Here is a 16,944-nt window from a genome sequence, read left to right as displayed (position 1 = left end):
AAGAATATAATAAGATATGATAGCAACATATTATAATGTGACCTATAATACAAATAATATTTTTGAGTGTTTACTATCAGCCAGGCAATACCCTAAGCTCTTTACATAGATTAGATCATTTAATTTTCATACTACTCCTATGAAATAGATACCATCATTGTCATCTGCATTTACGAACAAGGAAACTGAGGCAAAGAGAGGTTAAGTCACACAGCTAAGTCATTGGCAAAGTCAGTATTTGTACCTAAGCATTCTGGCTCTGGAGCCCTTCCACAGTACATGAAGAAAGTATGTACCAATTGCAGCTCAAGTATATATCAACTTCACATGATATGCTAAACATGGCCAGGCTAATGTTAATAATTTTGAATCTCTTCAGCACAAATTAGTTAGGATAATTCAGTGTGCCACACATAGGTGGAGGGGCACAGTTATATCATTTCCTTTATTCTTTCTTAGCCTTCTTGGAAACGAATTGCATAGTGTTTTGTATACAGCACAAAATAGACATTTAATATTTATTGAATTCAACCAAACGTAAGTTTTCAGCAACTCTGTAAGAAAAAGTATCAGAAGGCATTAAAAACAAACAAGCAAACAGTGGTAGTAAAATATGTAAATAGTCGGTATAAACATAAATCATCATTATTGTCTCCTAGATACAAATGTTTGCTAGCTTTGGGGAAATGAGTCAATGAATATATATATTTTTAATTTATTTGGGAGGGAGAGACACACAGAGAGAACACAAGCAGGGGGAGCAGGAGAAGGGGAAGCAGGCTTCCCACTGAGCAGGGAGCCCGACGTGGGCCTCAATCCCTCGACCCTGGGATCATGACCTGAGCTGAAGGCAGCCGCTTAACGACTGAGCCACCCAGGCACCCATCAACAAATATTTTTAAGACTACCATTTAAAATGGTCACTAATAGTCTCTAAGGCTTTTAGTGCAGTAAATACTGGAGATCCAGTATTTACCTGGAATGCTTTCTTTGAAAGCTTTAGAGTGATTCCCAAATATATCATAGTATTTTAAAGAGCCTAAAAGGACTATATTCATTGACATTCTTTTCATATGTACGGCAAACTTGGGCCTGGACATTAAAACAAAAGTTCTGGTAAGATACTTGATGGTGGCCCCTGTATGAAGGTGATTGAAAGACCGTGTTTCTTCAGGTTCCGTTTCCTGAAGTTAATAACAATCCAAACTGGCAAGGACTAGACTATCTTTTGTACCCATCTGGACAGATGGAATCAGATTTGACCATTTTGCAGTCACACAGGATTCTTTAGTTAGAATTCAAAAGGCTGTTCATTCTAGAGTTAGCAGTTTCCCAGCCTCCCAAGTCAGGCCTCCCAGTGAGGGGGTGGTAGGCTGGTACCAGTGGCAGAGGGGACTTGAAATGGCTGAAGCATCAGGCATATGCACTATCTCACCTCCCTTTGTGGTCCGCTCTCCCCACTTCCATATGAGCCTTTTCCCCAAGCACCTAATTTATGCATCTGTTCAACTAATATTTACTGAGTATAGACCATATGCTGGGTGGGGGCTATTTTTGATGTTGGAGACACATGATGAATGAGAAGATGATGCCATGCCCTCGCAGAGCTTACATATATACATACATACGCAAAGATAGGTCACACACACAATAAAAATATGTTAAGTTCTATAATTGTTGGGCACTGACTTGTACGGTGAAGAAAATTACACAAGATAATGGGATAAAGTAGGAAAGAAAAAGCTCACCTGTATGGTGGGAGCTGGTCTGGCACTCAGAGCCTGAGGGTGGTGTTCTCCCATGGAATGTAAAAATTTCATGGCACACTGACATAAGATAAAGTCACTCTGTCATTGTGATGAGACAACAACAAGACTTAGAACCATGTCTAAGCATAGACAAAAACCAAGCACACCAGGCAAATGACTAACATGACCAAACAGCCCCTCTCCCAGCCACAATGAGTGAATGCTGCAACTTTAGCCCCACTCTGCTCCTCCTGCCTCCAAGATAAAATTCACGAAGATACCGGATCATAGAATGACTCCCATTTCCTAACAGCCCCCAATCCGGAGTAAATCCCACTCCCTTGAATGCAAGCCCAAGCCCTTAACAAGCCCCACTGTGGACTTTCTGAGAATGCCCCATGTTTGCCACGATGTGCAATTTCTCGCTTGCTTGCTGGCAGGAGCATCTAAGAGCCCAACTTTGTCAGATTACTGTGTGTTCCGCATGGTCTTCGATTAATAGGCATTACCAAGAAGGAGAGGCGACAATTCTTTGGTTAGGATGGTCAGGGAAATAGTTGATGAAGTGGAGTTGTTGTATTGAGAACCAAAAGGTAAGGGGATAGATAATCATTTGAAGATTGGGGGGAAAACATTCCCATCAGAGAAAAAAACAGAAAGCTTACATTTTTAAACAACATTTTTAATATTCAAGTACATCATCTCCTTTGAACACTGATTTTGGGATGGGGGAGCTAATCCTATTCTCATTTTCTACTTATAATAAAGAAAAGCTTTTAGAGGAAAAAGTGACACCTGAGGTGTCACGTAAAGAGGTGAGAAAGTAGAACGTGGAGACGGCGTGCGCTAAGGCAGCGTCTGTGTGCACAATGCAGAGGAAGTCTTCACCCTGGGCTTACTCCTATTCTGGGACCCTGTTCTTTGTGATTATAACTCAATCCTTCCTAAGGTTTTACTATACAAGTCACAATAGAACTGGTAGCCATCCTTCCTAGAAATATGTTAAGAAGAGGCTTCTTGAAAAGAAAATATTCAAAAAGTCAGAGTTAATGTTTTTGACAAGTAGGAACTGAGATCCTTCCTAATACCGGAACAGAAGTAGGTATAATGGTGGCTTTGAACTGCTATCACTAGGACGACGTGAGATGGAATATGCTAGATGGGAGTAGTGCTTAGCAAAGAGTGGTGTAGTAATGCTACCGCTCCAACACTTAGGGAGTTGGGAGGGCGTGGTAAGGAGGGATTCCGTAGACAAATTCTTTGTGGAAAGCTGAATTCTACTCTCCTCTCTTAGAGATTTATATTACACGTTAGAATATAAGGGGCTAGGGGCACCTCAGTGGCTCAGTTGGTTAAGCAGCTGTCTTCAGCTCAGGTCATGATCCCGGGGTCCTGGGACTGGGCCCCGTGTCGGGCTCCCTGCTCAGTGGGAAGCCTGCTTCTCCCTCTCCCACACCCCCTGCTTGTGTTCCCTCTCTTGCTATCTCCGCCAAATAAATACATAAAAATCTTAAAAAAAAAAAAAGAATATAATGGGCTCTGAAAAATCTAAGGTAAAATTATCAGATGAAATGTGTTTAGGACAGTAATGATAAATTTGATTGACCACACAACACCTTCTCCCCTTGACCACTTGATACTGAGGGATTAATTTCTGAGCCATACACATACATGTTGCTACTGCCGTAGGGTCATTGAAGTGGTTGTACACCTTGTCAGAAGATGGGGCTTCCTATTTCAGAAATGGGAGTGCTGCCTGGATTGGTGCCGACAGGATCCTTCCGGCATGGTTCCGCCGTGGATGGACTCCAGCACTGCACATCATGCATCACCCTTGCATTCCCTTCAAATCTCCTGAAGTCAAGAAATGCCTGGCACCACCATTTTCTGCTAATCTTGCAAGGCTGCAGTGTTACTCACGGTGACATTATATTCAAGGATTTCTTCCCTTCCCCAATTGCTTGCCAATCTTGACTCTGCTTCCTTGACTGTTTGACAAAACTTCTCCACGAGACTTACATTTTAATATCCAGCCTTTTTATCTTCCTTTGGACCTTTACTGTTTTTCTTGGCCATATTCGGTCAAACTGTTGGCAGAACACAAATAAATGGCACACAGAGGACCTACAACCTCAGCATTTATTGGCCTGTAGTCCACCACACTGGCTTTCGATAGCTGGGAGCATAAGATAAGTACAGAGAATAAGGGGCACCTGGGTGGCTCAGTGGGTTAAAGACAATGCCTTCGGCTCAGGTCATGATCCCAGGGTCCTGGGATCAAGCCCCGAATCAGGCTCTCTGCTCAGCGGGGAGCCGGCTTCCCCCTCTCTCTCTGCCTGCCTCTCTGCCTACTTGTGATCTCTGTCTGTCAAATAAATAAATAAAATCTTAAAAAAAAAAGTACAGAGAATAAGGGAGAGATTCATTATTAACAGTGTGCCGCAGTGGTTTGTGTTTTGTTTCTTAAATGTTTTAAGGATGTATTTTCCTAAGAAAAAATGCTCAGAAACAGGTATTATTATAGGTCAATACTACATGGGCAGAATTCACTTGTGTTACAGTGTATTCTAAAGCACCTTGTGCTGGTCTGGGTCCTGGCAAGGCAGACCCCAAAATGAGGTTGAATGTGCAGGAAATTTATTGGGAGAAATACCTATGGGAGAAAATAGAAAGGGAGCCTGAAGTGACTCAGATTAAATGGATAAAAATCTGACCCTAAGTGAACGGCGACATGGAAGGAAGGACAGAGGAAAGTCATTTGGCAATAATTCTAGGAAAGTTCAGCAAGGTGTTGGGAGGTAAACCTGGAGCCCAGGTTCCCGGCCAGAGGATGGAGCCATCTCTGATGTCAGATGTATACACTTCCAGGTTAGGGTTTTTTGTTTGTCTGTTTTTCTCATTTACATAACTCATTCTTCTTGCCTCTAGTATCACAGCTGTCAATCTCATCTTGTCACCCTGCTTGCAAAACCTGCTAAGAATCATCTCTATATCATTTGCATGATATCTACATTTATATATGCATTCATTTTTGGTACCAAGTGAGGGCTTTGACCCTTTGTGACCTCACTGACATCTCTTCTCCCCTCCAATTATGTGATTCAGACAATTTGTTTCTTAACCTTAAGCAAAAAATTTCAAGCAAATTTCTCCTACCAACCCTGCTGCACTCTGAAGTCAATTCTACATAGAAGCTGTGGTGCAGCCAGTGACGCTATCTCTTCTCAGAGTCCTGTGGGATCTGGTTATATGCACCTCCTCTAGGTCACCTGAAGCCTTCTGCAGTTTTCACCCTAATACCATATACCTGTCCATCTATTGCTAAACACATCTGTTCTCTTCCTTCATTCCAGTCACTGACCTCTTTAATTCTAACTCTATACACAGTGTTTATTGTGTAAAACAGCAGTTCTCACATCTCTCTCTCTCTCTCTCTTTTTTTTTAAAGCCATAGAATTCTTTCATCAAAAAAAAAAAACTTAAATAAATTAGCTTGGTCTCAGTTGAAAAGTGGAATACAGGGAGGTCACCAGGAACATACCTTGTGTGTTAAGTTGCTGAAGCATTATCATGAAAGCTTTGGGGAGCAAGTAAAGGATTTTGAGAAAGAAAAAGACATGATCAGACTCTAACATTGTCAGTGAGTACTCTGGCAGATGAGAGGAGAATAACTTGAAGAGGGTCTAGATGGAGTCAGGAAGGCAAGGAAGGATACAAAGAACATTAAGGGATATAGGATTCAGGATCATCAGAATCCGCTGTTTGGGTGTGAAGGAACTGAAAGAGAGGGAGAGCGCAAGTCTCCCAGATCTCATGCTTGGGCAATTTTTGATGCAGGGGTGCAGGGGTTGCCAATTCCTGAACTGGGGAAGACAGGAGGGGGAAGAGGAGAAAGATACTGAGTTCAGTTTTGAACATACTGAGCTGGAGGGAGATGTCCAGTAACCAAAAATTTGGGTAAATTGATGTGGAAACCAGAATAATCCTGCTTAGAGACCCCTCTTGTATCCAAGTCTGTGTTACTGTTTGCAGACCATTCTCAGCCTCTACTTAGGCAACTGCTCAAAGTTCATATGAAGCAAAATCTTTTCAACTGAAGTGTCTATAAAGTTTTGCTTTTTTCCAATGTGTTGTACATAGTGTGGGTTGTCTGCTACACTTGTTACTTCAGTAACTACTTCTTCTCTATAAAGTTTTGCTTTTTTCCAATGTGTTGTACATAGTGTGGGTTGTCTGCTACACTTGTTACTTCAGTAACTACTTCTTCTCTTCCAAAGTGCTCTTTGCATATCTAAGTTTGGGGTTCTCTGTATTGGACACAAGCTTAAACATTCAGAGCAATAGGTTTTGTTTTGTTCCTTTTAGCAGAAAGAATCATTTCTGATCAGAATCTGAGCTCAAAAGAAAAATTAAAGCCTCAAGCTAAGAATAGGAATTACAGTTGATCCTTGAACGTTGGGGGTTAGGGACACAGCCCCTGCACAGTCGAAAATCTATGTTTAACTTTTAACTCCCCCCAAACCTAACTACTAGTAGCCTACTATTGACTGGAAGCCCTACTGATAAGACCAACAGTCAATCAATATTTATTTTGTATATGCATTATATATCATATCCTTACAAATAAAGCTAGAGAAAAGAAAATGCTAAGAAAATCATGAGAAAAAAATTTGCATTACTATACTGTATCAAAAAAAAGCCTGTGTGTAAGTAGACCCCTGAAGTTCAAACCCATGTTGTACAAGGATCAACTGTTGTAGAAAATCATGGGCGTAATCTGTAGAAGGTAAAATAAATTGGGTTTCTGTGATATTTGGTTGAAAAGAGGTACTATGTATAATAAACTGGATATAGTGTGCTTTGTTGAGAAGGTTAAGTTATGTTGTGCATTGTTTTTGGTTATATTTTTGTAGTTTTCAAATTTGGGCTTAACGTCTTTAGGTGCTACTGGGAGGGAAGAAGGGTTAGTGGGTAATTGGGATTTCAGGCTCATCACCACTATTTCAACCATAACAACCTAACTTGTTTTACGTAAACTTTCATTGAAGAAAGGATTCTGTGGCTTTTTTTTTTTAACTGTGAAAACCACTATTTTATGCAATAGAAACTGTAAGAAGTATGAAGAGGTCAATAAAGGAAGAGTTTAGAGCAAAGGAAGGAAGCTGTTTAACAACTTGCAGAGTTTCAGGCAACCTGGAGATGCATGGTGGCCAAACCCCTTAGCACTTACAGGCAAATTCCTTGCCTAGTAGAGAAATACCACGATCGACTGGCTCCATCACGGACTTTGGGACCCAACTTGGTGGGAAGGAGGAGCTTGAAACTGTTTTAGCTCAAGATGAAGAAAAACACTGTCCAAACCAAATAACTATAGGAAATGTGAGTAACATCACAGAGGGCTAAAGCCCTCCACGCCCTCTCTTGGAACCAAAATGAATGCTTATGCGCAGATTTATGGAGACAATCATAAAGGTGTTATGCAAGCCATGTGACAAGAGGAGGTTAACCGCTCTGATGTCAGAGGCAATGAACTGCAGGGACTTCTTTAAATGGGCCACAACCTTCCTGCCAATATTTTTCTCACCATCTGGAACAACTACCCTCCCCTTCTTCAGTTAGCTAACCATTAACCTATTCTTTTATAACTCAGTTCAAGCATTTTCTGGAACAAGGAGCCCAGTAAAATTTGGATGGACAGTCTTTCTTTGTGCCAACACAACAGGACACAATTCTAGTTCATTATAATCTTGATTTACTTTAGTTGTTCCACATTTTAGCTCCTTCAAGGCAATGCATGATGTCTGAAAATGCATCTCCAAATGCATCTGCAAACCTAACACATGTCTGTTGAATTAATAAATCCACAAGGCTTACTAAGATCCCCTCAAAGTAATCCGTGCAGAATTCCTCACAGGTATTTAAACAGTGCACTGTAAGTTTTATAGGGGAATTAAAACATGCCCATGGTTAAGGAAGACAAAAGAGAGGCAAGATGTAATATTTTGAGTTCCTGCTTGTGTGTGTGAAGAAAGTGAGGCACGAGGAGATTAAGCGGCTTAAGGCATCCATGTAATTCACAACCAGTGTATTGGACAGTGTTTGGGGGCCGAGTGAAGAGTAACTGCTGCAAACGGATTCAAATTTTCTGGATTATGAAACAATGACACGTGTCACCGTTTCGTTTGTACAAAAGTTGCTTTCAGGCAAAATGCCCAAGAACGTTAAAAAAAGAAAAGGGAAGAAAAAAAAAAAAAAAGAAAAGAAATGAGAACCACCCCCCCCACAGCCGGAAACAAACCCCAAAACTATCACAACAGTAAGTTTTCCCGCGTGCTTTCAAAATGCCGCCTGTTCTCTCCTGCTTTGTTTTTGGTAAATCAAACCCATCCTTGCCCAGACTTGACAAAATCCCTTAAAACACGTTTTTAAAAACCCAAAAAACAAAAACAAAAAAAACCCTGCCTTGAAACGCAAAGACGAGTCTGGGCTGTAGGCTGCGGTCGAGCTCCTCCCTGCGACGTGGCGGTAAAGCCGGCTCCCCAATGTCCCCCGGGGACTCCGGGATACCGCGGGCACAGTGGGCGAGCTGAAGCCCCCAGTCCCAGAGTTTCCAGCACATGCAGCCCTGAAGACTTCCTGCCGGTTCTCTCGCGGGACGTCTTTTCCGGGCGCCGCCAAGGTGCGGACTGAGTACCCGCGCAAGACCAGGGCGAGGAGCCCCGGGTGCCTAGGGGGCCCCTCATCACCTGGCCTGCAACCCGGAAGCAGATGCCGGCTGCGCGGCGCGGCCTGGGTTGCGGTTCCGGGTCGCACCGCGCCGCAGCCCGGGCTCCGCTCGCCGCCGCAGCGCCCCGCCCCCAAGCTCCGGACCTGGGCAGGCGGTGGCCGCTCGGCCGCTCCCGGGGGCCACATGGCTGAGGGGGACGCAGGGAGCGACCAGAGGCAGGTGAGGGCCCGGCGGGGCGCCGACCTCCAGGCTGGGCTCGGCCTCGCCCTGCCGCCCGGGGCCTCCTCCACTGAAGGGGACCCTCTGTCCGGGGCCGCCCCCCCGGTTCCCGCCGGCACCATCCGGGCCGCCAGGCGCTCGGTTTCCTGCACCGCGTTTCATTTTATCTGCGCTTGTTTGCCAGTCGCTCTCCGGCCGGCCTCTCCTGAGGCTTCGGCAGGCTCGGCCTACCTCGGACGGATGGTGTCATCGTCAACCATCAGCACGCGACTGAGCAGCACCGGGCCGGAAACAGAAATCCGGGCTCTGCTCTCTGCCCTGTCGCCGCCGGGTCACCTTGGACAAGCTACTTATCCCCGGTTTCTGCTTTTGCAAAATGGGCAATAATAACACAGACCCTGGAATTCCTTAAGGGCCCCCTAGATCTTCTTGTCTTGATATTGAGCTTTTCCCAGCGCGTGGCTCACGTGGGACTCAAAGCTTTTCCTACTGGGCTGTGAGGACAAAATGAGATGATACAGAGTTGCATACTTTGCTTTCCATTTTCACCTTTAGATGCTATTATTTTTATTTTATTTTTTTGACCCCAAACCAAAAGAATGACTTCTGAAATGTTTTTAGGGTTATTACCGAAAAAAATCAACAAAACAACTACCCAGCCCTATGCCCCAGTCCAAAACAAAAAAACTGTGAAGGAGATAACAGAGTTGGAACCTAGGGCTAGTATGTAGCAACTACTGGGGAGTGGGAGTGAGGATTCCCTGCTAGAAGAGGTGAAGCAGAGAATATGTGTTTATCTTTCCGCTTGTAAATCCTGCTATAGAATATGGCAGCCCATATGTAATTGGCTCAGTGGTGGCCCAGAGCACAGTGATGGAGTAGCAGGGCTGGTAACAGTCGTTGCAGTAGTATCTGGCCACCACCGATAGAGTAGAACACGGTGACCTGCTGCTAAGACTGTTTGGCTGTGTTTTTTTCAGGAATCCTTCATCCAGGCTGGTAATGTTAGGTGCCAATATTTTGTAACGGAGGAAGGAAAACTCAGGCTTTTAGGGCATGTACATTCATTGACTTGTCCTCCCATCAACTTCTTTCAGAATGAGGAAATTGAAGCAATGGCAGCTATCTATGGCGAGGAATGGTGTGTCATTGATGACTGTGCCAAAATATTTTGTATTAGAATTAGCGACGATATAGATGACCCCAAGTGGACACTTTGCTTGCAGGTATTTTTTTTTCCCCTTCTCTGTAGCCATTTTTCATTGACTTTACACAATTGACTAATACTGTATTCCTCTAAATGACAATTGCAATTTCTAAATTGTCTTTTTTTGTTGTTGGCTTTTGTTAACGGTTGATTGTCTAAACATATGGGAAATTAAGTCTCTCCCAAGGCACGCTTTGGTTGATAGTCTCCATCTTTCTTATCCCAGTTATTTTAATTAAGTATTCTTTTTTTTTTTTTAAAGGTTTTATTTATTCACCTGACTGAGAGAGAGAGAGCACAAGTCAGGGGAGTGGCAGGCAGAGGGAGAGGGAGAAGCAGGCTCCCTGCAGAGCAAGGGAAGCCCCATATGGGACTCGATTCCAGGACTCCAGGACCATGACCCGAGCCAAAGGCAGTGGCTCAACCACCTGAGCCGCCCAGGCGCCCCTAATTAAGTATTCTTAATGTACCAGTGACAGGCTTGAGTTTCATTTCCTTTCATTGTGCTGTCCTTTTAATAGGAGAGGGTCTAAACCTGGAGAGATGGCTAGCACTTAAGAATACTAACACTTAGGAAGAATAGGTTAGTAATTTAAAAGGCTTCATAAAGTAGGTATTTATTTCTTTATTAACTGAGAATCAGTTGTGGTTAAGATAAATAAGTGACAAAATGAGTGTGGCTTTCTGTATTAATGTTTATTCTGTGATGACTGCATATACTTTCAACATAAAAGTTTCTGTCAATGTTTGTTTTTATAATAATACTGATTTGAGAACAAATGTATTGGGTCTCTATAAAGTGTTAGCTATTTAATGTGTTTAACAGTATTTAATAGGATTTTGGGGAGTATTTCTTCAGAAGAATACCAGGAACATGCTCTAATGCCACTATACTCATTTGGGGTTAGGGTATTAGGCCCCAATTTCTGTTTTCTTTTCCTTTCATCTTTCTCCTCCCCATCCTTATTTCCTAACTTTCATTGCTCTTATGCTTTCTCTGCAAATAGTGTGCTCTTTCTTAAAAAATTGACATCATTAACAACATATTTAATGTGTAGATATAAATATGAGGAGGGTATTCTTTCCTGAGATTGAACAAAACAATGGTTTTGGTTTTTTTAGTTTGACAAGTAACAAATTGGTCCAGCGACTAGCTTAATAAGTGTTATTTTTGAACCATGATGAAGTATAAATAGATGTGTTTTTAAACTGCTTTACAGGTGATGCTGCCGAATGAGTACCCAGGAACAGCTCCACCTGTTTATCAACTGAAGTAAGCTATATTTCTACATTTATATTTTTATTAAAATATTGTCTTTTTTATTATTACTATTTTTTAAATTTATTTGACAGAGATCACAAGTAGGCAGAGAGGCAGGCAGAGAGAGAGGGGGAGGGAGGCTCCCTGCTGAGCAGATAGTCCGATGCGGGGCTCGATTGCAGGACCCTGGGATCATGACCTGAGCCGAAGGCAGAGGCTTTAACCCACTGAGCCACTCAGATGCCCCAAAAGATTGTCTTTTTAAAGATTATTTCTCTATGCTGTCCATTGTGTTTATATAAAATATCTTTCTTATCAAAATATGTATAGAAATTAAGAACACCTTCAGGACTTGGTAGGTATAGAGCATTTAAATAAAAAATTAAACTATATAAAAACATTGCAGCATGTACTTAGTATCACAGGGTTAAGATTAGAAAGAATCACAGGGTTCATAGGAATAACATAGCTACTGAATTGACTTTAGAGATAGGGAGAGAAATTTTCAGACAACCTGGTAATCTAGAGTCTCTCCTAATCTGGATCTGTGATATAGCCACAGTTCCTGGACGTGCCTCTGCCTAAGACTGCTTGCCTTGTGGGAATTACCCATGGTGTTTCTCCCTGCCCCTTGTTTTGGAAGAACCATCTTCTTAGCAGCCCAGGCTTAATCTTAATGAGTCATGACTTATTGATTGCAAGTAATCTTTGATCAGCTTTGGCCACTTGTCCTAAAGATGTATAAACTTGTGTGAACAGAATTCCATTAAATCTCAATTATTGAAATCTTTACCTACCAGTGGGATAATTTCTTGTGTTTTAAAACAGCAATAAGGGCCCCTGGGTTGCTCAGTCATTAAGCGTCTGCCTTCTGCTCAGGTCATGGTCCCAGGGTCCTGGGATTGAGGCCCACATTGGGCTCCCTGCTACGTGGGAAGCCTGCTTCTCCCTCTCCCACTCCCCATGCTTGTGTTCCCTCTTTGGTTGTCTCTCTCTATCAGATACATACATAAAATCTTAAAAAAAAAAAATTACAGAACCATTATTAATAGCAAATTTTATTGCTTTTAAAAAAATACATATATTTTTGCAGTCATGTGGCAACCACTGTATTTGTTAGGTTTTTGAGACGCTATTTTTTCAAGATTATTAAATTAATTATTTGTCAGAATGAGAGAGTGAGAGAACACAAGCAGGGGGAGCAGCAAGCAGAGGGAGAAGCAGACTTCCTACTGAGCAGGGAGCCCAATGTAGGACTCAATCCCAGGACCCTGGGACCATGACATGAGCCGAAGGCAGACGGTTAACTGATTCAGCCACTCAGGCGCCCCTTGAGACACTATTAAGAAAAAATTGGGAACTCCTGACAGTGTAGCAAATATCGTGAATCTGGAAATTTGGTTTCTGGAACTTGTTCTGCCACTTCTATAAATCTGGACAGGCTTATAATATCCAATGAACTCACACCTGTTTTTTAAACCATATTTTAATTGAATAATATTGGGGTTATCTTCATGTTTCCTGGAAGGACAAAATGAGTTAATGCCAATGAAAGCATGCTGAAACTGTATAGATTTGTACAATATAACTAATTATCTATTTTTAATGACAATAGATAATTTTTAAAAGTTAAATAATTTGTAATTTAATCAGTAATTTCTGTTTGAGATATAAACAAAATCCTTGAATAGTCTTCTTCATTGTGTTTTATTTAATCTTAGTGCTCCTTGGCTTAAAGGGCAAGAACGTGCAGATTTATCGAATAGCCTTGAGGAAATATATATGTAAGTAACAGGTGATTAAAACAAATCCTATTTGTGGTTTTATTGGGGGCTTTTGTTGGAACTATAATATGTTAAGTCCTTTGTAAACTTTTTGTTAAACCACTTTTCCATTACCAAAAAAGATGCATTTGAGAGTCCTTGAAAGTTTGCTTATGTAATTTTATGTAGACATTTGATATGACTTCTACTTAGATACAAAGATATAGTGATAATTTATAACTAATAGCTATAAAAACACCAGATTGTGAAAGTTAATGCAGAGATACTGCTCATGTTTTGATATTTTCACAGGGTATGTTGAATGAAACTGGTCATAGAAGAACCTTGTGTAAGAATGAGAGTCTATTGATACACTGTATTTTTCACTTTTTCAGTCAATCAACAAAATACTACATGGCAGGCACTGTACTGGGTCCTAGGTACACATAGTTAGCAAAAACAGAAATGGTCCCTATTTCATGGCATTTAGAACTTGGTGGTGGGAGAGAGATTATTCATAACATTGTAAAATGAATGTAAAATTGCAGTCCTGATTAGTTCTGTAAAAGAAAGGGTGTAAGTATGCAGTACTAATTGAGTTTGAAACAGAGTTTAAATTGAGTTTGAACTGAGTCAAATTGAATTTGAAATTGAGTTTCACACACCTGACCTAGTCTAGGAAGTCAGGGATGGCTTGTTTGACTTCAGAGCTGGGTTAGTGAGGTGAAGATATCTCTGGTGAAAGTGACACCATGTGCAAAGGCTCTCTGTCAAGGAGCTTCACTCGTTTCAAGACACAAAGCCTGACAGTATGAAGTAGGAAGAAGAGGGGAGAGAAGGGAGCACGGTGGGGAAATGACCAGGTGAGGTGAATAGGGGCAGTCATGTGCAGTCTTGTAGGCCATGTTAAGGATTGTTGTCTTTGTCCTAAGACCCATGGGAAGCAGAGGTTTTTAAGTGGCCTGACACTGTGATAAAATTCTCATTTTGAAAACATTCCCTTTCTGTGTGATGAACTGATTGGATGTGTGGGGAATTGGTTAGGGGGTTAATACAGTAGTCAAGAGAAAATGACTGCGATTTGAATTAATTATAGTGAGATATATTAATTTAGTAAAATAAATAATGTTCTGAAATAACAGTTTACCAGGAACTGGTAAAGATCTTATATGTTCAAAGTGCCCACCCCATTTGTTACAGTGAGAGTACCCCCTTTATATCCCTGGGATCTCAGCCAGGTTTCTTTTGCTCCCAAAATAGTTAATTAAAATATGGTAAGTCTTTATGGAATTTGTTCTGTTTATTCCCTCCTACAGGAATTGTGGTCTTCCTTGAGTCCCCAGTTTCATACTTGACTCTAAAGGTAACCAAGAACTGGACGTATCAATAAAGGATGATCCCATTTAGAGATTCCTACACATATAAATATTATTTATTTCTTCAATTAAATGTTTTCTGATAACTTTCTCTAACTTAATGGTCACTCCAGCTTTTATGCCCCCAACACACTTCTTCCTCTAATCCTTTATTTATGCTTATTTACCAATTTATCTCCCCCCCCTTAAAGTAGAATAGGGTAAATATACTGTAACTTTGTTCACCAGTGATGTCGTAATTATACATCTTATGGTCATTTTTCAGTTCTTATCTTACTAGACCTCTGAAACTTTTGCTGGTGTTGAAGTTCCTCTTTCTTGAAAATCTGCCCTTATTTGGGTTCTGTCATGTTAATCATATTTATCAGTTAGATTTTTCTCCTACCTATGCACAATGTCATATACTCAGAAATGGTTTCTGATCTGCCTTTTTTTTTAATCTGAAAAGCCCCCTTTTACCAAGAGATACCTTCCCATAGGACATAGCGAGCTTACTATTTTACCTAACAGGTTCAGTTGAGCTATTTGAGAGTTAGGAAAGGTCAGACACTTTGTTCTACAGAAGAATATGGTTTATACTGTCTTGCTTATTAAAAGTACTTGAATAACCCCTGTCCAAAGGCATTATTTTCACACACAAATAAACACTCTTTTTATATTTATTTATTTATGTGTTTATGTATTTATTTTTAAAGATTTTATTTGAGAGAGAGAACATGAGCAGTGTGAAGGGCAGAGGCAGAATCAGACTCCCTGATGAGCAGGGAGCCTGAGGCAGGACTCGATCCCTGGACCCTGAGATCTTGACCTCACTTAACAGACTGAGCCACCCAGGTGCCGTAAATAAACACTCTTTGTAAAAGTTTTGTGTGACAGCTTTAATATTTTCTCCATAAATCCAGTAGGGGGCAGCAAATTGAAAAATATTATTGGTCTTTGAAAATTAAACGAGGTTAATGTATGAATATAGTTCTTAACGGTTATAGTTTCATTATATTTTAAATATTGTAATACTATCGAGATTTTCATACCAGCATCATTTTATATGCCACATTTGATTTTTGCCTAGTCAAGCAGATGAACTATGGCTTGTTTCCTTTTAGGAAAAGGAAGAAGTCAGGAAACTAACAATTTTTCCAGTAAGAATTTGTTGAGTATCTCCTATATGCTGACACTCTGTCAGGAGTTTGAGATTTAAAAATAAAGACAATTGTGTATCAATACAATATAATGACATAATTATTGAGAGGTTTGAACCAAGTGCTGTAGTAGCATTTTTTAGAGGTTTTAGCAATGAACTATCTCTGGGCATGTGGATGAGGTTGGAAAGGAGGGTTCCATTGTGAAGGAGACCTTCACATAGTGTTTGCCAGGTAATTGAATGAGGAGAGGTTTTCTGGTAGAAGGAACTGCATGGGCAAAAATCATGTGGCTGTCAAGCAACCTGGCATCTTCAGAGTTTAGCAAATAGTTTAAGATGCCAGCTGTATAAATTAGGTAGGGACAAGAAGAAAGAACCTGCAAGCTGGGAAAGAAGTTTGGGCATTATCTTGTAGGCTCTAGGGGTTTTACACAGGGGAATGATGTAATCAGATTTGCGTGGCCGTGTGAGAGATGGGCTGTGAGGAGTTCTGAAGGAAGGGCCACCACAGGAAGAGCAGTCAGTAACTCAGAAGGGAGATGGTGGAGGTCTTTTTATGAAGGCAGCAAGAAGGTGGATGGAGAAAAATGGTCTGGTAAGGAAATACCGAAGACTATAAGCTAGGATTGGTCATTGATTACATGTAGATTAATTGGCTTAACATACCTTATTTTGATGATGTATTTTGTATGGATATTTTGAATATATGAAAATAATTATGTTAATAAAGGAAAAGGTAAATGACAGATTTTAAAATACCTAGAACATCATAATAATTGCTGTTGTTTAAGAGAAAGGGAAATGGGTTAACTTTTTTTTTTTTTTTTGTAGTACAGACTTTTTCCACTATCTAAAAGTGGAGTATTCCTTCGAACCCTTTCAAATGCCAAAATGGCATAAAGGAAAGAGTATCCCTCACTTTCTGAATGTTCAAGTTACAGCACTTCACTGCTATGAAAGACCTGCACTTGGTGTAGTAATGGCTGTTCTCATAAAAGTGAAAATCCTCTTCAGGTTTCTTTTGGTTAGTGAAAACAGCTTCTAACGTAGGTCTTTTGTAAAAGTGCAAGGGCGTAATACAGACTTTGGGTAAGTGGGGAATACCTGTCTGTCTGTCTGTCTTTCTATCACGTTTTCTTTATCCATTCTCTATCAGTGGCCACGTGGGCTGCTTCCATAGTTTGGCTATTCTAAATAATGCTGCTATAAACATAGGAGTGCATATATTCCTCTGAATTAGTGTTTTGTATTTTTTGGGTAAATACCCAGTAGTGTGATTACTAGATCATAGGTTAGTTCTATTTTTAACTAAAGGAACCTCTGTACTGTTTTCCACAGTGCCTGCACCAGTTTGCATTCCCACCAGCATTGCAGGAGGGTTCCTTTTTCTCCACACCCTCACCAACACTTGTTTCTTGTATTGTTGATTTTAGCTATTCTGACTTGTGAGGTTAATAATCTCATTGTAGTTTTGATTTGCATTTCCCTGATGCTGAGCGATG

General features: G+C 40.9%; 1 protein-coding gene across 3 annotated transcripts in view; it reads left to right on the top strand.

The window, feature by feature from the left end:
* The first annotated feature begins 8,546 nt into the window (after nt 1-8,546).
* The window catches only part of IMPACT (impact RWD domain protein), a 29,200-nt gene continuing 20,802 nt past the window's right edge, over nt 8,547-16,944 (top strand). For 2 of the 3 annotated variants that reach the window (XM_080820931.1, XM_080820932.1), the window contains exons 1-4: nt 8,565-8,694; nt 9,792-9,920; nt 11,122-11,174; nt 12,884-12,946. In XM_080820931.1, coding sequence (XP_080677057.1) covers nt 8,659-8,694; nt 9,792-9,920; nt 11,122-11,174; nt 12,884-12,946 — 281 coding nt within the window. In that variant the 5' untranslated portion in view covers nt 8,565-8,658. Of the gene's footprint in view, nt 8,695-9,791; nt 9,921-11,121; nt 11,175-12,883; nt 12,947-16,944 lie in introns of all 3 variants that reach the window. The other variant, XM_080820930.1, reaches the window with a different exon arrangement.

The sequence above is a fragment of the Martes martes genome, assembly GCF_963455335.1.
Source record: "Martes martes genome assembly, chromosome: 13".
In the NCBI taxonomy this organism is placed as follows: domain Eukaryota; kingdom Metazoa; phylum Chordata; class Mammalia; order Carnivora; family Mustelidae; genus Martes; species Martes martes.
This window is presented reverse-complemented; position numbering and strand designations above follow the sequence as displayed.